Source organism: Dromiciops gliroides, chromosome 4 (genome assembly GCF_019393635.1).
Source record: "Dromiciops gliroides isolate mDroGli1 chromosome 4, mDroGli1.pri, whole genome shotgun sequence".
In the NCBI taxonomy this organism is placed as follows: Eukaryota; Metazoa; Chordata; class Mammalia; order Microbiotheria; family Microbiotheriidae; genus Dromiciops; species Dromiciops gliroides.
In genome coordinates, this window is record NC_057864.1 from 107137075 (window position 1) to 107160704 (window position 23630).

Consider the following 23630-nt stretch of genomic DNA (forward strand, 5'->3'; position numbering starts at 1 on the left):
AGCCCCCTCCTACGGAAGTCACCCGACACCATACTGAATCTGTAAGCTCCCAGCGTTATTCACGAGCCCAGGGAGAGGGCGGTGCGCTCCCTCCCAAGTCCCCACAGCTCCTGCCTCCCCCGCAGATACCCTTTCTGCATGTCCCAAGAGCAGACACACTGTACTTGCCGTGTGAGGTTATATAAGCATTATATAATATGGTGGCACCAATAACCACATGGTTACGCAGGCACCAGAGACAAGCCAGGATCTGGACCCAGCCCAAGTGAGTAGACAGGGCCCCTGCCTGACCCAAGGACAGATGGAAGTCAAAGCCACATCAGAGAACGGGGACCCTGGCCCTGGGTACACCCACTCCTCCCAACCTAGAGTCACATGGACAGAAACTTGCCTGGCTGAGGTCTTCCAAGTCCTCTTCCAGACGAGGTCCAGGGGTGAAGGTGGACTCTTGTGCAATTCATGCCCACGGGGTCTTCTGGCCTCCTGTTTTCCCCAGAGCAAAGAGCCTCGTGTTCTCTGGGTCCCGGGGACTATGGGGGAGGGGGTGAAATAGAGTCAAGCCGAATGGGGCCCGTACCCCACCCCAGGCACACAGACATTAGGACATGTTTGTTTCAGGAACAAGTGCTGCAGAGACTGGGTTTGGCTCGGCCAGATGTCCCCTCACTCTCATTTGCCAAGCAGCTAAAAAAAAAAAAAAGGTAGGGGTGAAAAGAAAAACAAATCTCACATTCTTGAAAATCCCCAATAAGCTGTGGCTCTGAACAAAGCTGAGGAGTAGGGGGGCTCTGTCCCCTAACTCCCACCCACCCCACTTCCGCCTCCTGCTCCCCGACCACCTCCTGCAGAACTTGGCCGAACTTCAGCACGGAGGAAGGCAAACGCTGCGCACCGCCCCTCCCCACCAACACACAGCCAGAGACCCCAGCTCACTGCAGTGACCACGCCTCCCCCTCCCTAGAGGGAGGGGGAGAAAAAGGACAGCCCCCTCCCCTACTCCTCTTCCGCATGGAAGCCTCGGCTGGGGGGATCCCGGGGAGAGGGGGAGTGGAGGGGCAGCCGCACCTGCCCAGGGTGGGACACGGGGCCACGCCCTGGTGGGCTGAGTGGGAGGGAAGCTGGCCGGGTGATGCAGAGGTAGCCCCCAACACATGTGGCTGCACCTGCCTCCCTCCAGGCTCCTCTGTTGCTCCCGCATCTAGCTACCCCCGCTAGGGCGTGAGGAGTGGGAAGCCCACCAGCCTAGCCCTTCCCATCCAAGAGCTCTCCCTCTCGACCACCTGTCCGTCTCTCCCCGCGCCCCGTGGCACCCTGCAGACCCCTCCCCACTTCTTTCTCCCTGACTCCCCCGGCGTCCTCCTTAGGCCTTCTACCGCCGGTTTCCCTCTCCCCAGGGCCCCGTTCTGCAGCAAAGGGGGCACCACGCCCACTGCAGGGGAGGAGAGGAGGGGGTGGGGGGTCCCGCGCGGGGGATGCTCAGCTCCTGGCGCAGGGGGCTGATTCTGCGCCTGCACCTGCCCCGCGATCCCCCGCGCGCCCGCCGCCTGCCCACTGACCATGCTGCGGAAGGCGGGGGAACGCGGGGAGCCCTTTCCCAGCTCTGGGGGGGCCAGGGGAAGCGGGGGGGGGCAGAGGGGCATAGCGGGGGGCATTAACCCCAGGGCAGCGGACCCCCGGCGGCAGGCCCCCCCGCTGGCCGTGCACGCTCTCACGCCCGGCCAGGGTCCCTCGCTTACCTTCTCTCGCGGGCCAGCTTCCGGAGGGGACGGTGCATGAGGAGGGGGCCCTCGGAGGGGCCCCCGGGGAGGCTGGAGCCGGGGCAGCCGCGGCGGCCGGCCGCCGGCTCTTCTGCTGCGGCCGCCGAGCCAGCGTGTGAGCTCAGCCCCCGAGCCCGGGCGCTTCCCACGCTCTGCTCGCGGGGCCCCGCCACCTAGCGGCCGCGTCTGCGCAGCGCAGCCTCGGCTGGGGACGAGTGCCGCAGCCCCCCAAGCCCGCCATGCAGACCAAGAGAGCATGACCTGGTCGTGGTCCAGGACCCCATGTAGTGGACTCAAGCTGGAAGCGTGTTTAAAAGAGCCCAATAGACCAATAAACATTTATTAGAGAGAGCCCTGCAATGGGCCCGGGCACTGTGCTTAGCGCTGAGATTCAAAAAGAGGCAGAAGGCAGCCCTGCCCTCAGGGAGCTCACAGTCTAATGGGGTAGCCTATGTGCAAACCACTACATACGAACACGCTGTAGACAGGACAAATGGTAATTAACCTAGAGAAGGCACTAGAATTAAGGGGTGACCCTGGGTAAGTCACTGAACTCTTCTCAGCCTGTGTCCTCATCTGTAAAATGGAGGTGATAATCGCACCTTGCTCACAGGGTGGTGAAAATCCAGTGGGAGAATATACATGTAGAGTTTTGCAAACCTAAGAGTGACAAATGGATATTAGGGCTTCTTTTATCTTTTTAAAAATTCTGAACTTAAGACATAAAACAAGCATTTCCATAACAAAGTGGAATAGGAAAATAAAAAGGATTGCACCTGCAGATCTATTATGTACAACTTGCTGCTCCTTTTAAATAAACAACAAAATTATCATGTAACTTTCTCTACCCCCCCCTACTATCAGATAAATGCTAGTTTTTACTAGAAGCAGAGTTAGAATTTGAACTCGGGTCTACTGACTCAAAATTAACCTTCAGTTTCTTTACAGATGAGGAAGTAAGGCCTAGAGACCTGAAGGGACTTCCTGAGGTCACTCAGCTGGTCAGCTGAGCAGAGGCTGAGGAGGTAACTTGGTCTGCTGGAAAGATCTGGAGTTCAGAGGAAAGGGTTCCAGTCACACAAGTCCCAGCCTCTCTGGGCCTTTGTCCACAATTCCAACCCTGCCTGGAAAAGCAAATTCTCTTGCTGACAGGAGTCATTAAATCCATTCCTCTGCTCCCAGCCAGGACTTCCCTTAATTTTTATTTTATTATTTTTTTTTAAAGAAGCAGACCTTTTACTGGTATAGGGAACTGCCAGTGAAGAAACTTCCCCAACTAATGCAGAGAAGCGGCACTGGCTGTGGAGACAGAAGACCTGGGTTCAGATCCCACCTCAGGACAAATTACCCTTGTGACCTTGGGTAAGTCATTTCACTCCTTGAGTTTCTTCATCTGCAAAATAAGGCGGCTGGACTAGATGTCCTTTGAGGTCCCTTCCAGCTCTAGAGCTAGGTTCTTCATATCCTTAATCTATATTTGTTCTTTCAGAGTTCCCTGGCAGCACTGAGAAGTTAAGGGACTTGTTTAGGGTCACACAGCCTCAGAGAATCAGAGGAAGGTCTTGAATGCTAATTCTGAGGTCTGACTAGGGAAGAGAGGCCTGGATGGAGGGAGGGACTGAGGGAACCAGCAGTCAGAAGGGGTGGGCTTGGAGGGAGGGACGGGAATTTCAAGGGGCAAGGGGCAAGAGAAGGGAGAGATGTGAGATAAAGGATCTAAAGGGCTTTAGAAACCTCAAACTACTGTTTAAGGCTACTTTCCTCCCTGCCTTCATCATTAACAATGGACAAGCTAGGGGCAGCTAGGTGGCACAGTGGATAGAGCACGGGCCCTGGAGTCAGGAGTACCTGGGTTCAAATCCGACCTCAGACACTTAACACTTACTAGCTGTGTGACCTTGGGCAAGTCACTTAACCCCAATTGCCTCACTAAAAAAAAAAAAAAACACACAAAAAAAACAATGGACAAGCTAGGGCCTCTACTTGTCTGACACACCTTCTCCCCTGCTCTAACCATCATCCTGGCTTTGCTTAGTGGATCCAGAACAGCTCAGTTCCAAGATGCTTCTGATCTGGGGGGGTGGGGGAGGTGGTGTTCCAAGTGATTAAAGCAAACCATATAAATGTTAGCTATCATTATCTAGGTGAACCCCTACAGACCTCATATGAAACATCATATGAAACATCAGAAACTGCCTCTCATACTCAATCAATGAACAAGCATTTATTAAATGCTTACTATCTACTTTAGATGGCATGGCAGATAGAGCACTGACCCTGGAGTCAGGAAGATGAGCTTCCTGAGTTCAAATCAGTTGCTAGCTGTGTGACCCTGGGCAAGTCACAGAACCCTGTGTGCCTCAGTTTCCTCATCTGGAAAATGAACTGTAGAAGGACATGCCAAACCACTCCAGTATCTCTGCCAAGAAAACCCCAAATGGGTTCATGAAGAGTCAGACACAATTGAAAAAAAGGCTCAACAAATATATGGTAGAAACAGAAGATGCCATGTAATCCAATGAATACCTAAACCAGAATCTCCTCAACGATATCCCTGACAAATGGTCAATTCCAATGACAGAAATCTCACATTTCAAAGTGTATATGATGTGAGTTATTAATGGAGTATAGATATTTGTACAGGCCCGGAGTCAGGAAGACCTGAGTTCAAATTTGGCCTCACACACAGACTAACTGTGTGACCCTGGGCAAGTCACTTCATCCTGTTTGCCTCCGTTTCCTCATCTGTAAAATGAGCTGGAGAAGGACACGCCAAACCACTTCAGTAGCTTTACCAAGAAAACCCCAGGGGGCAGCTAGATGGCGCAGTGGTTAAAGCACCGGCCCTGAATTCAGGAGTACCCGAGTTCAAATCCGGCCTCAGACACTTGACACTTACTAGCTGTGTGACCCTGGGCAAGTCACTTAATCCTCATTGCCTGCAAAAAAAAAAAAAAAGAAAGAAAGAAAGAAAAGAAAACCCCAAATGGGGTCAGGAAAAGTCGGCTTGAGTAAAACAACCCAACAACAACAGCCCATGCATCAGAGAACCAATCCAAAAAAGGTAGATAGTTGACTATTACTATCATTCTCAAAGAATTAGATCTTTAGAGCCAAAAGAGATCTTAAAGGTCATCCAGACAAACCCAGTCATTTTTAACAGGTGCAGGAACTGAGGTCCAGAGAGTTTCCGGTGATTTTCTCAAGGTCATTCAGGCAGTTGGTGGCAAAGTCAGGTTCCAGATCCGAGTGATCTGACTTCCCATCCACGGCTCTTATGAGGCACAATAGCAATAAACAAATAAGTCAGGCAGGCGATGGGGAGGGACAGCGCTGAATGATTTTTCTATAATCAGCTATTAAAGACTTGTACTACTAATTAGTCTATTAATTAGACATTTTCTCATGCTTCCACATGTTATCAGCCTGCCAAGGCAGAGGAAACCCAACCCCTGGGATAAAAGATAAGAAAAATCAGAGAGACAAAGGTAGCAAATTCTAATAACAATGTGTGTGTGTGCACGCGCACGCGCGCATGCATGGGTCTATGTCTGTGTGTATGTGTATGTGTGTTAAAAGCACAGTTCTCTCAGTGCCCTGGACAAATCCATCTTCCAAAAAAGGCCAATTTAAAAAATCAATGTGAAAAAATTTTGGTTTTTATTTTTTTACATGTAACTTGGGAAAAATTCTAAATAAAATGAAAATTTAAAGCAAAAAAAACCCAACCAAACAAACAAACAAAAACATGATACATTTAGCAATACTCCAGGGCTGGGGAGAGCCATTGGATATGACCTTTGTTGATCCAGAAGGGGGGGAAATTAGAATTCATTTAGGGGCCCATCCTGTTGGTCAAGCGCCTCCAATGAGCTAGGCACTATGCTAAGCACAGCAGATACAAAAACAGGCAAAAATCAGTCCTTAACATCAAGGAGCTTACAATCTAATGGGGAGACAACAAGCAAATAGTAGACTCAAACTATATACAGGCTAAAAAAAACATTAACAGAGAGAAGGCACTAGAATTAAGAGGCATTGGAGAAGCTTCTTGTAGACAATAGGATTTTAGTTAGAATTTGAAGGAAGACAGAGAAGTGAGTAGGCAGAGCTGAGGAGGTAGAGTAGCTAGAAAAAAATTTTCAGAGCAAGAGATGGAGTATCTTGTTTGTGGAATGAGGCCAATGTCACTGGATTGAAGAGTGTGTGGTGCCAAAAAATAAAAAAAGAGTGTGTGGTGGGGAATAAAGTATAAGAGACTGGAAAGTGAGAGGGGGCTAGGTTATGAAGGGTTTTGAATGTCAAACAGAAAGTTTTACATTTGTTCCAGGAGGTAATAGGGAGCCACTGAAGTTTATTAAGTAGGAGAGTAACATGTTTAGACCATCTTTTGATGAAAGCCTTAGGTCTTCCTTTCCACCTTGAGCAACCAACTGATGTTACCAGAAGAGCGTTGTTGTTGTTCAATTGTTTCAGTCGTGTCAGACCTTTCATGACCCTATTTGGGGTTTTTTTGGCAAAGATACTGGACGAGTTTGCCATTTCCTTCTCCAGCCCATTTTACAGATGAGGAAACGGAGGCTCTGAAAGATTAAATGGCTTACCTTAGGTCAGATCTGCTAACTCTTCAGTCTAGCGTGATCATTATAACTGTCCCTTTAGATGCCCTCCCTCCAAAAAAAGTAATGGAAAGAAAAGAAAGCCATCATTGATCTTCCTGTGACTAACAGCAAATAGCTATCAAGACTGTTGCTCTCCCTCTCAGTAGGAGGACAGATGCAATGAAATCTACCAGATGTGAGCCATCTTTTTTTCCCATATGCCTTTCATGTATTCAGCTACTGTTGGGCTTAATTCCCAGGGCAATATCTCCCCAGAGGCATTTGATTTTGTGAGGGTGGGAGAAGGGGAGAAAAAAATGTAGTCATATCAATTGATAAAAATTTATTAAATACCTTCTATATGCCAGGCATTGTGCTAAGTGATGGGGATACAAAAGGAAGCAAAAGACAGTCCCTGCCCTCAAGGTACTTACAATCTAAAGAAGATGAATAGAGGAGTAAAGGTATTAAAACAGAAATTAAGATAGAGCTTTGTACAGCATCATGAGGAATAAGAATAGCTAGTGTCTACTTAGTACTTTAAGGTTTGCAAAACACTTTACAAATATTATCTCCTTTGATGGTCACAATAACTCTGTAAGGTAGTTGTTATTGTTATCTTCATTTTATAGTTAAAAAAACCGAGGCATACAGAGGCTGTGACTTCCCCAGGGAAGGCACTGAGTGTGTTCCAGGCACTGGGCTAAATGCTTGACAAATATTAATCCATTTGATCCTCATAACAAGCAAGGTAGATACTGTTTCTATTTCCAGTTTATAGTTGAGGAAACTAAGGCAAACAGGATAAATGACTTTCCTTATGTTAGAAAAATCGAGGCCATTCGCTATGAGTTCCCTCTTCTCCCCACTTCCTCATCTCCCATCACTCAGATGTCTTCTGTGATTTTCTCCTCCTTCACCCGTTTCCTGTAATAAAATGGCCTTACTTCTTTCCAAACCTAACACCTTCACTTGTTCAAGCAATCGCATTCCATCCCATCTCCTCCAGAAGATTTCTCCATCTGTCATTACCATTAATTTTCACCTATTTTCAATCTCTCCCTATCTACTGGCTCATTCCCTGTTACCTACAAACATGTCCATGTCTTCCCCAGCCTAAAAAAAACCCAACAACCTACTTGACCCTTCCATCCTCACTAACTATCATCCTATATCTCTCTTGCCCTTTGTAGCTAAACACCCTCTGTGTATATAGGTGCCTCTATTCCTCTCCTCTCACTCTCTTTTTAACCCTTTACAATATGACTTCCAACCTTATCATTCCCCCAAATGTAATTTCCATGGAATTAGTCACTCTCCAAAGTTACCAGTGATTTCTTAGTTGCTAAATCCAAAGGCTTTTTCACAATCTTTATTCTCCTTGACCTCCCTGTAGCCTTTGGCGCTGGTGACGGCTCTCCCTTCCCTGACACTCTCTTTTCGCTAGGTTTTCAGGACGCCACTCTGTCCTGGTATTCCTCCCACCTGTCTCCTTCTCTCTTTCACTGGCTCCTCCTCCAGATCACAGCCTCTAACCACAGGCCTCCCTCAGGCTTCCAATCTGGGCCCTCTTCTCTCCTCCCCATATAATACTTCACTTGGTGATCGCATCAGCTCCCAGGGATTTAGTGGCCCATCTCTATGCTGATGATTCTCAAATCTGTCTCTTCAGCCCCCAAACTCTCTGTTGACCTCGAACCTTGCATCCCCAGCTGCCTTTCAGCCATCTTCAATTGGATGTCCAGTAGACATCTTAAATTTAATGTTTCAAACAGAACTCATTCTCCTTCCCCTAAACCTTCCCAACCTTCCCCATTACTGTAGAAGGCAACACCACCTGGGGCAGCTAGGTGGTGCTGCAGTGGATAGAGCACTGGCCCTGAATTCAGGAGGACCTGAGTTCAAATGTGGCCTCAGACACTTGACGCTTACTAGCTGTGTGACCCTGGGCAAGTCACTTAACAACTTCATTGACCTGCCAAAAAATTAAAAAATAAATAAATAAACTCCAGTGACTCCCTATTCCTCCAGAATCAAATACAAAATTCTCTGTTTGACATTCAAAGCCCTTCATAACCTAGTCCCATTCCACCTTTCCTTTCTATTCTTCTTATCTCTTACTCCAGGGCTTCTTAAAACTTTTTTTACTTGTAACCCCTTTTTGCCCAAGAAATTTTTATGCAACCCTGGCTATATAGATGTATAAAATAGGTATATACATAACCTTTTACTGTTGCCAAATTTTTCACGACCCCACATTCAGTTATGGGGTCACTACCCACAGTTTAAGAAGCTTTGCCTTACTCCCCAGCATACACTCTTCTGTCTAGTGACACTAGCCTCTTTTTCCAGCTCTGGGCATTTTCTCTGGCTGTTCCCTATGCCTGCAAATATTCTCCTTCCTCAGCGCTGCCTCCTGACTTCCCTGGCTTTCTTTAAGTCCCAGCTAAAATTCCATCTTTTCCTGGAAGCCTTCCCCAATCCCTCTTAATTCTAGTGCTTTCTGTTAATTATTTCCTATCTATCCTGTATATAGCTTGCTTTGTCTACATTTTTTTGCATGCTATCTTCCTCATTGGATTATCACCTCCTAGAGGATGGGTGTCTTTTTGTCTCCCCATTACTTAGCACAGTGCTGGGCATATAGCAGGTGCTTAATGAATGTTTATTGTTTGATTGGCATAGAGAAGTCTCAGTGCGGAGAGTCTCTCTACCAAGGCAGATTGAAACTGTTCTGTAACTTATAGTATTAGAGAGCTATCTGATGGCGCAAAAAGAGTAAGTGCCTTACTCAGGATCACATAGCCATTATGGGTCAGAAGCAGGCTTGGACATGGGTCCTGGACTTTTAGGTCAACTCTCTATCCACATGATGTCACCTTCCCCCACCCCCAGGGATGTATATACAAATGCACATAAACATTCATATGTTTCCAGAAGTCCTGATGAGAGTAGGGCTCATAGGGCTTATCATATCCAGACTGGTCCAAGCCATGCTTCACTCGGCTCCAACTGCCCACCCATTTTTTTGCCAGTCTACTTGCATCTCCCCACCTGCAACCTACTACTGTTCAGCTCTAAAACCATGATCAAAAGCAGTCCTGCCATTGTTATTAGAAAAGGTTGTGGGGGCAGCTAGGTGGTACAGTGGATAAAGCACTGGCCCTGGATTCAGGAGGACCTGAGTTCAAATTCAGTCTCAGACACTTGACACTTACCAGCTGTGTGACCCTGGGCAAGTCACTCAACCCTCATTGCCCTGCAAAAAAAAAAAAAAGGGTTGTGTGTTAGCGCTACTTCCCAAACCAGAAACTCCCCTCCCCTGGCCACTATTCCCTTATCTGTGTCATTAACCCTCATTCAAATGTCAGCTCCTTTTCTTTTGTTTTTCTTTTGAGGGGGGGAACTCCTTTTCTTGTATCCCTAGCACTTAGCAAAATATTTGGCACATAGTAAGTGCTTAATAACTTCTTGCTACTAGTTGTGTCTGACTCTTTATGACTCCATAGACCATACTGTCAGTGGGATTTTCTTGGCAAAGATATTGCGGTGGTTTGCCATTTCCTTTTCCGGCTCATCTTACAGATGAGGAAACTGAGGCAAACAGGGTTAAGTGACAAGTCCAGGCTCACCCAGTTAGTGAATGTCTGATGCTAGATTTGAATTCAGATCTTTCTGACTGCAGGCCCAGTGCTCTATCTACTGAGCCACCTAGCTGCCCTATTTAATAACTATTTCATGAATAGTATGAGATATGTCAAAAGCATTTTGCAAACCTTAAAGCACAAATAAATGCTAGTTCTTTTCATGCATTCATATTTGTGTCTATACATTTGCAAATATGTATATGTATATATACAACTATTTAAATGGAAATGTGATTGTATTAGTGTGGTACACATCAGAATTCCTCTGTACCTTCTTTGTGGCAGCCAGGTAGCACAGTGGATAGAGTACCAGGGCTGGAATCAGGAAGATCAGAGTTCAAATTTAGGTTCAGACACTTACTAGCTATGTGACTGTGGGCAAGTCACTCAACTGCTGTCTGCCTCAGTTTCTTCAGCAATAAGCTCTCAGGGTTGATATGAGGAATGAAATATTTTCAAAGTGCTTACCACAGTGCCTGGTGCATAATAGGTACTTAATAAATGCCTATTTCCTTCCTTCCTTTGCATCCTGTCCAATTCTTCTTCATGTTTTCCCCAACCTTCCATTAAGGATGTACCCAATTTACTAAAGGGCAGCTAGGTGGTAAAGTGCTAGAGCACCAGGCCTGAGTCAGGAAGATTTATCTTCTTGAGTTCAAATCTAGCCTCAGACACTTACCAGTTGGGTGACCCTGGGCAAGTCAACCCTGTGTGCCTCAGTTTCCTCATCTATAAAATGAGCTAGAGAAGGAAATGGCAAACCTCTCTAGTATCTTTTCCAAGAAAACCCCAAAATGGAGTCACAGAGAGTCACACATGACTGAATAATAATAACAATACACAAGAGGTCCTATACTGGCTTTTTTAATATCCCAGGGGCACCCTTGCAGCACTCAGGCTCTTCACCTGTTGCCTGTCATTCTCAATCTATGACCAGCCCACGGATGCCTTTCTTGCTCCCCCACGCACATAAGTCGTCACTGGTAACGCACTTTTCTGCTTGCTGATGCCCACTGTGCGTCTTCTCAGTGCCCTCTGAGCTACTTGCAATTTCAATTCCTCTGAGATCAGACGTTCCATGATTCATAGCACCCCCACACACTACACACAACCTGACCTGTGAGTAGGTGTTACGATTAATCATCACTGGCTGATTACCCTGATTGCCTCATTTGTTAGCCTGCTGTGGCTGTCATATTTTCAGTAACTACATTTTGTTTGTCCTCATTCCGGTACAACCTTCATCTGGAATATCAGACAGCTTTTTTGGAGCGCAGGAGCTGTCCATATGTGGAGGACTTCCTTTCACATCATTATTTTCTGGCATGCTAAGAAAGCTAACCTCTCCAGCTCCTAGCACTGTGCTTTGCATAGAGCAGATAATCAATAAATCATACATGAAGGAATGAACTCTTCACTCTGATTTATAGATTCTCAGCCCAAGGGTTTAGATTGCAGCAGAAGGGTTAGACAATGGGATGAATTTGTGGACAGGCAGTGGGGATGAAGGGGATTGGAGACCTGTCAATCCAAAGGTCTCTTCTTAGGCCTCATCGTCCTTGATTTCTCTGTAGCCTTTGAGGCAATGCAGTGAATAGAGGGTTGAACTTGAAGTCAAGGTTTGGATCCCACTTACCCAACCATGGGACCCTAGGCGTGCCTCTTAATCTCAAGTTTTCTCATTTATGAAATGGGGATAACAATAGCAACCACCTCCTAGAATTGTTGTTAAGGATCAAATGAGATAAAAATGCAAAGTACTTTGTTTTGTTTTGTTTTTTTAGTGAGGCAACTGGGGTTAAGTGACTTGCCCAGGGTCACACAGCTAGTAAGTGTTAAGTGTCTGAGGTTAAATTTGAACTCAGGTACTCCTGACTCCAGGGCCGGTATTCTATCCATTGCGCCACCTAGCTGCCCCTGCAAAGTACTTTGAAAATATTTAAGAACCTAGAGTCAGGAAGACCTGAGTTCAAATCTGGGATCAGACACTTATTAGCTGTGTGGTCCTAAGCAAGTCACTTAACCCTGTTTGCCTCAGTTTCCTCATCCATAACTGAGCTGAAGAAGGAAATAGCAAACCACTCCAGTATCTTTGCCAAGAAAACCCCAAATGAAGTCAGGAAGAGTTAGATACATCTGAACAGCAACAGATCTCTTATGGATAGCTAGGAGGTACATTGAGCTTGAAATCAGAAAGGCTCATCTTCATGAGTTCAAAACCAGCCTCAGACATTTACTAGCTGTGTGACCCTGGGCAAGTCACTTCACCCTGTTTGCCTCAGTTTCCTCATCTATAAAATGAGCTGGAGAAGGAAATGGCAAACCACTGTAGTATCTCTGCCAAGAAAATCCCAAATGGGATCACTAAGATTGGGCACCAGTGAAACGACTGAACGACAATGACAAATATTAACTATTATTATTATTGTTATGGTGAATCACCCCCCTCTTCTAGGGATTTTTTTCCTTCCTTGGCTTCTGGTATCTTGCACTGTTGTGACTATATCCTGATTGCTCTCTTTCTGCTCCCTCTTCTGTATAGGCCCCTCTTCCTCCCTTTGCCCACTAAGGATGGACATTCTTCCAGCCCTGTATCCCCAACAATAACTTTTCTGCAGTTGGTGTGCCCATCCTTCCCCATGTGGCTTCAGCTGTTATCGCTTCTCAGGAGACAGTGCATGTATCTCTTTACCTCTGTCCTGGATAGCTCTCCCAAGGGCCACCCCCGATCTCCAACTACCTCTTGGATATCTGCAGCTAGATGGCCCACCAGCACCTCACAATCAATACCGAGAATGGATTTTTTTCTAAGATAATATATCTTATAATCTATTGCCTTCCCCCTTAAAACAAAAGCAATTCCTCCAGATATAGAGGCAAACCTAGATACAGAATCTGGGGGTCATAACTGATTCTTCTTCTCCACTCCAATTTTCAATTGTAATAATAATAATGGCATTTATATGAAAACTTTAAGGTTTGCAGAGTGATTTAAATGGATTTGGTCTTCATGTCAACCCTGTCAGGTAAGTGCTGCTATTATCCCCATTTTCAGATGAGGGAGCTGAGGTATAATTTGAATTCAGATCTTCCAGGCTTCAAGTCCAACACTCTAACCACTCTGCTAGCTGGCCACTCAGATGTCACTGTAGAATCATGCCTGGTTTAGAGGCAAGATGTGCTATCAGTCACTCAACTAGTATTTATTAAGTGCCTACTATGTGCTGAGCACTGTGCTAAGGACTGGAGTACCAGTGATTAGGGCGAGGCTCTGGCCTTCAGACAAGGAGGTGATCATGGGAAGAGGAGCAGGACCTGAACCCAGATGGAATCAAGTGGGAACCAAAGACCAGACTTTCTTCAGAGCCCTAAAATCCAAGTATTTGAGAAAGAATCAGGAAACCTATTGCAAGAGCAACAGCAGCTTGGTGTGGGGTGCTGTGGATTAGATACCAGTCCTGGAATCAGGAAGATCCAGGAGTTCAGATCTGACCTCTGACATTTACTAGCTTTGTAACCCCTGGCAAGTCACTTGACTACTGTTTGCCTCAGTTTCCTCATCTGTAAAGTGGGGATGATATTACCACCCACCTCCCAGGATTGTTGTGAGGATCAAATGAGATAATATATGTCAAGTGCCTAGCAGTGTGTGGCACAGAGTGGACACTATATAAATGTTAGCTATTATGAAGAGCAGAGATGCGTGCTAAGAAGTGGTGGGGCACTGAGTCAACTTGTCTCCCCAAAGCTTACCTCTCTCCTTTCGATTACGGGCATCCACCTTGAGCTGCAGATTGGCACAGTCTTGGCATGTGTCTCATGTACCCCTTCTTGATTCAGCCACACCCATAGAGTGGTGGGCTTAGACCACCACCTCCTATTCCATATTCTCAAGGTTTCCAGTATCTATCCCCTTACCATTCCCACTGCTATCCCCACCTGGACTCCTATCTCCCTGCCTCCAATCTCTTCTTTGTCCAATATCCTCCAATGTCTTTTCCTTACTGAGTTGCTAAATTGCTTTTTTCAGAACTTTGATCCTATCACTCCTTAGTTCAAAAATCTTGAAAGCTTCTTATTGCTTACTAAAAAAAGTAACTTCCAATTGAATCATTCAGGGCCCTCCAGTCTTGCTCCCATCTACCTCTCCAACTCAGTCTTCTACTACTCACCAACACATTCTCTACGTGCCAGCTAAACCTGTCTTGGTACCCTTTACTAATGCTGTTCTAGCTTCCCTGGATGCCCTCACCCTATTTATTTCAGGCCTAACTCCAAAGCCACCTCCTCCATGAAGTCTTCGATGAATGCCCCTCCAGCTGGCTCCCAGCAAGGAGTAGTAACTTCTTCCTCTTTCTGAAATCTGTAACCCTTTTTATACCAAGCAATGACATGTTATTTTTTATTGCAGTTATGATTATGCATGTCTATTCTTCCTGGCTGGATGGCATACCCCTTTCAGAGCAGGGATCGTGTCTTCTCCTTCTTTGGTGGGTGGTATCCTTCTCCCCAAGTCCAGCATAGTACCATGCATATAGTAGGTACTCGGTAAATTTCCCCATTCTTCTCTTGATGTAGCCTAAGATCAAATTAGACTTCTTATTTAACATGGTTGGGTCCCCCTGCCCCTCTCCCCAAGCTCCTAATCATCGCTTTGGCTGATGGGCAAGACCTTGCAAGGAGCTATTTCCTATCAGAGCAAGAGCACTGGGTTTGTTGTCAGACAACCTGAATTTGAATCCTGGCTCTGCTGCCCGCTACCGAGGTGACCTTGGACAAGTAAGTCCTTGTCTCTGGCCTTCATTTTCTCTGCCTGCACAATGAGGGGGTTGGCCAACATCCTCCCCAAGGCTCTTTCCAGCTCAAAAATTCTATGATCCTAGGAGGGCCCAGTTATAAATGAGCCAAGAACAAGGCTCTTGACCGGAATGTCCTAGAGGCAAAACCGCAAAGGTAATTCAATACCTCTCCTCCCCACCTTCCTGTCTTTCCCCATAACGAGCCCTGCAAAGACTGTCCAAAGCAGGCTGGGGCCACAAGTTTTTGCTCAAGGGGAAGTGGGGCAGGTGGAAGTGAAAAGCCCGAAACATAGATAGCTTCTGAAAGGATTTCTCCTTGCTGACCTCTGAGGCCCCTCCCAAGTGTAAATCTACGAAGCCCACCCCTGTTCTCTCTTTCCCTTCCTGTGGCTTTTTGGAAAGCTTTGGACAGTCAAGCAGCATGAGTTCTCAAAGACCAGTAGGTGGGGCAATTGCCGCACTGCTGTGCTGTCTACAGGGTGGGCCTCACTAGGGGTATCAGAGAAAGGGACCCGGCTTCCAGCTATCACTTCGAACAGTTACACTCCCCCCACCCCCACTCCCCGAGCACTCAGCAGACACAAAGCTCCCCCTGCCCCATGGGGATGGGAGTTTGGCAGGTTCCTAGCTGTTTAGTCATTGCAGTCCTGTCCAACTCCCCGTGATGCCATTTGGGGTTTTCTTGGCAAAGATACTGGAGTGGTTTGCCATTTCCTTCTCCAGATGGTTTTATAGATGAAGAACTGAGGCAAACAGGGTGAAATGACTTGCGCAGGGTCACACAGCTAATGTGTCTGGGGCTACATTTGAACTCAGGTCTTCCTGACTCCAGGGCTAGTGCTCTATCTACTTTGCCACCTAGCTGGCATCATGGTCTTGCTACCAGCAATTCATCACTTCACAAGCACTTATTAAGTACCCAATATGTGTGTGGCACTGTGCTAGGTGCTGGAGATAGGACAAAAATCAAACTATCCTCAGGAAACTTATAGTTTACTGATCACCATACCCATCTTCTCCTTCCCCCATATTTTTGGGGGAGTTACCTAAAAGACTATTCTATAGTACCCCAGCTCTACCGCTCTCCACCCTTCACACACCCAGCTAGTTACAAAAACCCATCCTCCCTTTCCAAGTGCCCTGGATGGGGCAGCTAGGTGGCGCAGTGGATAGAGCACCGGCCCTGGAGTCAGGAATACCTGAGTTCAAATCCGGCCTCAGACACTTAACACTTACTAGCTGTGTGACCCTGGGCAAGTCACTTAACCCCAATTGCCTCACTAAAAAAAAAAAAAAAATTAAAAAAAAAAAAAAAAACCAAGTGCCCTGGACTCTCCCTTTCCTGCCCCAGCACAAGGACAAACAGGACATCTTCCTTTGGATTTTTCCAACCTCCATCCCCTTCCTCCACTAGAACCCCAGGGAACAGAATTTGAATCTGAGGCCAGGAAAAAGCCAAGGGTAAAAGGATTGGGAGGGGCGAGGACTAGAAGCTGCTGGGGAGGGAAGGCCTGGTCCCTACCAGATAAAGATGCTAGATCAGACCTTCCTTCGGCCCAGTAGCTGCTGTCACCATTTACATGCCCTGCAAGTTTCCTAGAGTTACAGAGCTGGGCAGCCATGACTAGCATTATACCCTCTTAAATCTGGGGGTGGGATTTCATTAACACTTACTCTTCTAAAGCAGTGGGTGAAAGAGAATGTCTTAAAGTGATAGGGTATTTAGAGAGTGAGCTCCCCAAATACCTTTGTTATCTGGTCCCTGAGACTCAGGACACCAGGGTCCTGGAAGGAGATACCAGAACCAGGGATGGTAATAATGCCTCACATTTCTTTAGTGCCTTTGGTTTATAAAGCATGCCACCACCCTGAGGTCCAGAGTAGGTATTTTAAATATTCCCATTTTACAGATGGTAGAAAAGGGACAAGGCCTTCTCATCATCCCTTCCCTTTGTATTTTTATTCAGACACCAAAAGGTCTCCCTAGATATGGAGTTGCAAAGAAAGTAGCCCCAGAACTCCCAGAAGAGACCTCTGTAATGGGATAGGCCTAACCAAATTCCCACGCCCCTCCAAAATCCCTGTTGTATCTGTCATCCCTGTACTTGCAGCCCAGTATTCTGCCAAGACCAATAACATCTAGCATTAACACTGGGCCCTTCCATTTTTCTTTTGGAAGGAAACCTCTAACAACTCTTCTCTCTTTCTCTCTTTCCACCCAAGGTTTTTCGGGCCTAGTCAGAGTAGCACCTCCCTCCAGCTTGGCACTCTACCCACTGTCCTAAGACACACCCCTGGACTTGGGCCATCTTTCCTCAATGTTGACAAATGGAGGGAATGGGGACTCAGCAGTCTTTGGGTCCCTTGAGCTGGCATGCCCCAGAAACAATTCTCCCCAAATAGGGGTCCCTACTCCCAGGGACCAGGAAGGCAGGGTTGTTGTCTCAGGTCTAATTTTTTGCTCGTCTTTCCCTATTAGAATGTGAGCTCCCATGGAGGCAGCTAGGTGGCGCAGTGGATAAAGCACCAGCACTGGATTCAGGACCCAGTTCAAATGTGGCCTCAGACACTTAACACTTACTAGCTGTGTGACCCTGGGCAAGTCACTTAACCCCAATTGCCTCACCAAAAAAAAAAAAAAAGAATGTGAGCTCCCTGAAGACAGCAATTGTGTTTTGATCCCTGGGTGCATTGTTCCTCTGAGTAAGTAAGTGCTTAATAAATAACAAACCAAAGCGGCAGCGATAGAAACATACCCGTTTTACTATCATTTTAATTACAGTATTTACAAACATTTTTTTCAAAGTGGAAAAAAAACACCAACAACTACAACCCTCTTCCCTGCCTCTGGAAAGTGATGCTTCTAAGGGCTGGTGAACCCAGGCACCCCTGCTTCCTCCCTCCTCAAAACCATTCTATCCTTTTTTCCCCAAGAGGCTGACTCCTGGTGGTGAGCAAAAAGGGCTGGGTGTGGAAAGGGTGGGGAGGCATGAAGAATCGAGGCTTATCAGGGAGATGGCATTGGCATAAACTGCTGAGAGCTAGCGATAAGGACTTTGGCTGGGATGGGGGAGCTGAGGGTTAGAAGTCAGAAGTTGAGGGTGGAACAGCCAGAAATAATGTCAGCTTGCCTTCCCAACGTCCTTGTTTGGGTACTTTCTTAGGGAAGCCAGAGGCAAGAGGGGCTGGCAAAAGGCCTGACCCCTCAACCCAGCTTTCTATGCCCAGGAAGAAGAGGTTTGTGGTCTCCACCCCAATCCCCCAATCCACTTTCCCAGAGGAGGCCAAGATTGAGTACAATTTGCTGTCGCTGATATGTTCCCACATACCAGTACATAAACCTACAAATGTATGAGCACAAACCAAAAAAAAAAAAAAAAAGAAAAAAAAATTAAGCGTCTGCTTCGCTCTAGTCCTCATCTCGCAGAGAGCTGCCCATGGGCATATTTGTTTACAAGGGAACTGGCTGAGCTATGTTGGGCTTAAGAGGGCAGGCAGTTCTGTTTTATAGGAGGAGAGAGAGAAGCATTTGGGGAAAACAAGTTGTTTAGTCTTGATATATAGGCAAGAAGGACAGAAAGTAGTTAATGTGGCTTCCTTATAAGGAAGGAAGAAAGTGGAAGGAAAAGCTCCAACCAACGGGCATCCTGCACAGCATTGGCAACCCCAACTCTTCCTCTCTTTCTGGGAATTAGCAGTAGAAGACTGGGGGCCCCAGCGGGGGCGAGGGAGAGGTAGAGGTGAGAAGAGAGACCAATCTGGTAGAGATACTAACTCTCTGGTCTAGTTGAGAGTGTCACTGGGAGCCTGGCTCATGCCCCAGAGCCTGAAACCCCTTTATAGCATCCTCTATATGGGCTCTGGAGTCTTAGCTCTTCCTTGTCACACCCTGGCCACAGAGAGACCAAGGTAAGATTTAGGGTCCCCAGTAGGTACTCTGTTCAGAGTAGTAAAGAGGCACCACTGACCTGGGCATCTGGTAAAAAGAGAAATTCCTCCCCACCCTCCAGCCCAACTTCATGTCATTAGAAAGGTATGTACAGTAAGAGTGAGGGACAATGATAAAGGGAGAGAACAATTTGGGAAGTAGGGTGCTACATGGACAGAAGGGAGGTAAAGTGGGGAGGAGCCACAGAGCTCTCTGTCGGGGAAGGCCTCTCCCCCGGCCCCACCAGCTCCAAGCCCTTCCAGATCCCGTCACAGTTCAGTGTCAGCCACCACGTGCTGTCTTGACGAGTGGCCGTTGCTGGAGGTGGCCTGGCTGGTCCCATTCTCTTGGGCCCCTCGGTTCTGACTGGCCTTTTCCTGTGGATCAGGGCTGGCCCCAGGGCCTACACCATAGCCCTGGCTCCCACCATTCTCCGGGTAATAGGGGTCTTCTCCCTAGACAGTATATAAATAAAGGGAGCATTATTGATACAGCAAAGGATGAGATTGACTGGTGTGGGTCTCAAAGAGACAGGAACAAGAAGGAGAGGGGTGACATCTGTATTTGAAGACTCCACTCTTCCTGAAGAACAGGTCAGGGCTCCAGTTCCTGGGGACAGAGGAGAGAGGCACCAAGCCATGTCATTGTATGCCCATGAGGTCAGCCTGCTAGGGAGACTTGGATGGGCCCCCTGGCCAGAGCACATTCCCAGGGCAGGCTAGGTATATCAAGATGCCAGGCCAGTAAAGAGTTTCCCAAGAGATTAGCCCATGGATTTCCCTCTTCTTCCCACCCACCCCCCAGCAGCCCCAACCTCTTTCTGCCCAAAGATGTTCAGATGGGCTGGTGATTACCATGTCCACCACCAGCCTATGGGGCAAAGGAAAGGTTCTAGTGATATCTCCCAGCATGTAACCGCATCACACACACCCCAACTCTGTAGCAATGAGTGCACAACCTTAGCATGCCTTTCCCTCCACTAAACAGAGGTTCTTGCTCACAAGATGGACTACAGTGAGTAAAGAAGCCTCTCTCTCCCATAACCCATTACCTGCTGCTGTGGTAAACCTGCATATATATGAAAGAGGGAAGCCAAGGACGGCTTGTTATTTCCGGTGGGGAAGGGGATGCCTTGCCCATAGCTCTCCTTTTCCCCTTGTAGGCCTCACTTTAACTCGCCTTTACAGCGAGAGGGTTAGACTATGTGAACCTCAGAAATCCCTTCCAGCTTTGACCCTAGCTACGATATTATGATTCTGCTAGGACTGCCGTGCAAAACCACCGACTCCACTCTAAATAGACCCACCAGCTCCCAGAACTGACCAGCCTCTCTCCTGCGGGGCTCCAGCTCCGACGGTTCACAAGGAAGTAGCCAGCGGTGCCCAGAGCTGCCAGCAGGAGCCCTGAGGTGAGCAGGGCAATCAATGTTTTTCGGGAATAGATTTGGTGACTTCGAATGTCCTCCTCCTGGAACTTCTGGATCCCCAACTAGGAGCAATGCGGACATAGACAGATGCCTGTCACTCATGGGAAGCCAGCCATGGGAAGGAGCCAGAGGATGAGGAGGAGCCAAACCCTCCTGGTTTTCACATTTTTGGGGCCAAGTTAAGGTTGTGAACCACAGGGAGGCTGGCCCCAGGGTTGTTTGTGGTGGGGGAAATAGAAGAGGATTTCTTACATGCCATAGCATTCAAATAAAAAGCAGCTTGAAATGCTCCTCTGGGTGTGTTTGTGTGAGAGAGTATGGGTGTGAGAGTATGTGAATGCCCGTGTGTGAGTGTGTGTGTGCGTGAGCATGCAAGTGCTTTTGCTTGGAAATAAAAAGAGCAGATACTGGAACAAAATGGAATACATGCATCAAAGACTACATGATTACATTGGGAAGATCCAGACACCAGTGACCTAGGTTCATATTCCGCCTCTGTCATTTGGGCAAGTGACTAAGCCTCTCTGGTCTCAGTTTCCTTGTCCACAAAATGGGGGTAACTATACCTCTCCAGTGTCTCCAGACAATTCTTTTAGACCACAAATTTTACAGTACTGCTAGTGCCCTGTGACATGACATCTGATTTACACAGTACAAATCTTGAATACACATGGCTGTTATCGTGTTATCTCCCCCCACCCCCACAGAATGGGAGCTCCTTAAGGGAAGGGGTCAAAGTTTTGCCTCTTGTATCCTCAGCCCCTAGCATGATATTGGGCATGTAACAGTCGCAGTCACTTCTAAATGGTTGCTGACTGACCGACTGACTTATCTACATTGATAGAGTAGGTTCTTCAATAAAGAGTGCTCTAACCTGGTGAAATGACAGTTTCCAGACCAGAAAAGAATGCTGTAAATACCTTCAGGCCCAGCACACCTAAAAGAACACTGGATTTAGATAATCATCTGGCTCATCAATGGAAAGCTGGGAGGGACCAGAGTCTATACTCTAGGTGAGTGAATGGAGGCTCCGTAAGGTTTAGTAACCTGATTTCAGTTACCCACAGGGACACATCAGAGGTAGGATTTGGTTTTTAAAACATTTAAAATTTATTTTAAGTTTCAAATTCAAATTACCCCCATTGAGGAGGTAAGATTTGAACCTTGGTCCTTTGCCTCAGAACCAGGGCTCTTTTCACTGCCTCATGCTGCCTAAGGAGGAGCTAGGTCATCCCAGCACTTAACAACTTACAGATGTGGGCCCTTTTCATTGTTGTATCATTTCAGTCGTGTCTGACTCTGTGACCCCATTTGGGGTTTTCTTTTCTTTTTTTTTGCGTGCAATGAGGGTTAAGTGACTTGTCCAAGGTCACACAGCTAGTGAGTGTCAAGTGTCTGAGGCCATATTTGAACTCAGGGCCTCCTGAATCCAGGGCCGGTGCTTTATCCACTGCACCATCTAGCTGCCCTGGGGTTTTCTTGACAAATATACTGGAATGGTTTGCCATTTCCTTCTCTAGTTCATTTTATAGATGAGGAAACTGAGGCAGACAGGGTGAAGTGACTTGCCCAGGGTCACACAGCTAGTCAGTGCCTGAGGCTGGATTTGAACTCAAGGAAGCATCTTCCTGAGTTCGGGCCCAATGCTCCATCCACTGTGCCACCTAGCTGCCCTTATGGGTCCTTAGGTAAGCTAATTCACTTCTCTGGGACTCATTTTACTTACCTGTTAAATGAGGGGATTGGTCAAGTGAGCTCTGAGATCCCTTCTGACTCTCAACCCTATCACCTCTGTAATCAATGTACTCCACCAAAGAAGCCAATGAAAATGGATGTCAAAGGACTTCATAACCACATAAAAATGCAAGTTATTATCATTTTTATTAGACTTGCTTATGGCATCTTCCCTTCTCTCCTCTTCCCACCCCCTCTGGGGTTGTCCCCAGTCTCTTAGCCTTCTGGACTTTCTCTTCCAGATGCCCCCACAGATCCATCTCTTGGTAACAGCCTCTACTTCTCTTCCCTTGACAAGGTAGCTGAGATTTGGCTCAGACTCAGAGGGGGATTGAGACTTTGGATGGAAATAGTTCAAGAAGAGAAGAGCAACTAGGGTTTCCCTGACTGGAGGAAGGGCAGGGGAAAGTGGGAAGGAGGGTCTAGAGAAGCCTTTTACTTCTTCTGACAATAGCCCTGAGCCCCAGGGCTCAAAGATCACTTCAAAGGCCTTACCTTTTCCAGGTTAGACTTGTGGTTGTTCATGACTTGAAGCATGTGAGAAATGTCTGGAATCAGGAACAGAAGTTAGTACATTTGGGAATCTGTCCTGGTTTACCCTGTTCTACACCTCCCTTGCCCTACTGTTACATTTTGGGAGAATTTCAAGTCCCAGTCTCTCTAAGCCTCAGTGGAGTCAGACAGAGAGAGCCCCTCTCTTAAGCACTGGGGAAGCTGGAAGGTTTAGAGCCCACTCTACCCCCAGAACCATCCCTTGTCTCCCACACCCCCCACCTGTCTGAGCCCTAAACAGGCCCACCACTCACCACCTTTTGAATCCAGAACCAAGATCAGGCAGCTTGGATTTACTTCAGATTGAGCCAGGATCAGGGAGCAGTCCTGGGGCCCAGCCTTTGACTCAGACACCTTGGGCTCACACACCACCTCGGTTAGGTTATCTCCCTGCGCCTTTTTAAAATCCTCCTGGACAAGAAGACACAATAAGGACAGTAAAATAACAAAAAAGAATACTTGAAGGAAGTCAAACTAAAAGTAATAACGATGACCAAAATCTTGGTCACTAAAAAGAGATAACAAAACATGCTTCCCTCTTCTTTATATCAGGTGTATACCCGTGTGTGCATGTGTGTGGGTGTGTGTGTGCACATGCATGTTTACTGTATGTATGTATGGGGGCAAAAGGTAAATATGTTATCAGACAAGGTCAGTGTGTTGGTCATCCTGGATGAACTATTTGAGGAAGGTGACCAAAAAGTGACTATTTATAAATTTTAAAAACAACAACAACATGGAAGCAGCTAGGTGGCACAATAGATAGAGCACTGGCCCTCCTGGATTCAGGAGTACCTGAGTTCAAATCTGGCCTCAGACACTTGACACTTACTAGCTGTGTGACCCTGGGCAAATCACTTAACCCACATTGCCCTGCAAAAACAAAACAAAAAACAAAAACAAAACAAACAAACAACAACAACAAAAACCAACAATGCACTCATAAAACATTTTTGACATCCTCCTGGAAAAACACAAGAAAGATGGATGATGTGACATCATGTGTGTGTTGGGAGCAGGTTCCAGGAATTAGCCTCCTTCAGTGCACATGAGGCGGCCTCCCATGGAAGCTGCTCCCCTGTTCTCAAGCAACCACTCCAGTTAAAACCACAATATTATCCTTTCTCCAAAGTGCGGAGAAGTCTCTGTATTCAACTTCCAGCTTGTGAGAAGGGCTGAGACTCAC

General features: G+C 46.9%; 1 protein-coding gene and 1 long non-coding RNA gene across 5 annotated transcripts in view; one reads left to right on the plus strand and one right to left on the minus strand.

Moving 5' to 3' along the window:
* Positions 1-134: 134 nt before the first annotated feature.
* On the plus strand, positions 135-20125 carry LOC122752753. Its single transcript, XR_006356204.1, has 3 exons — positions 135-265; positions 2983-3119; positions 19996-20125. It is a non-coding gene; the product is annotated as an uncharacterized LOC122752753 (long non-coding RNA).
* The window catches only part of CD34 (CD34 molecule), a 35427-nt gene continuing 29361 nt past the window's right edge, over positions 17565-23630 (minus strand). For 2 of the 4 annotated variants that reach the window (XM_043999647.1, XM_043999645.1), the window contains exons 5-8: positions 22699-22855; positions 22388-22440; positions 20056-20220; positions 17565-19187 (exon numbers count right to left, since the gene is read on the minus strand). In XM_043999647.1, coding sequence (XP_043855582.1) covers positions 19002-19187; positions 20056-20220; positions 22388-22440; positions 22699-22855 — 561 coding nt within the window. In that variant the 3' untranslated portion in view covers positions 17565-19001. The other 2 variants (XM_043999646.1, XM_043999648.1) reach the window with 2 other exon arrangements.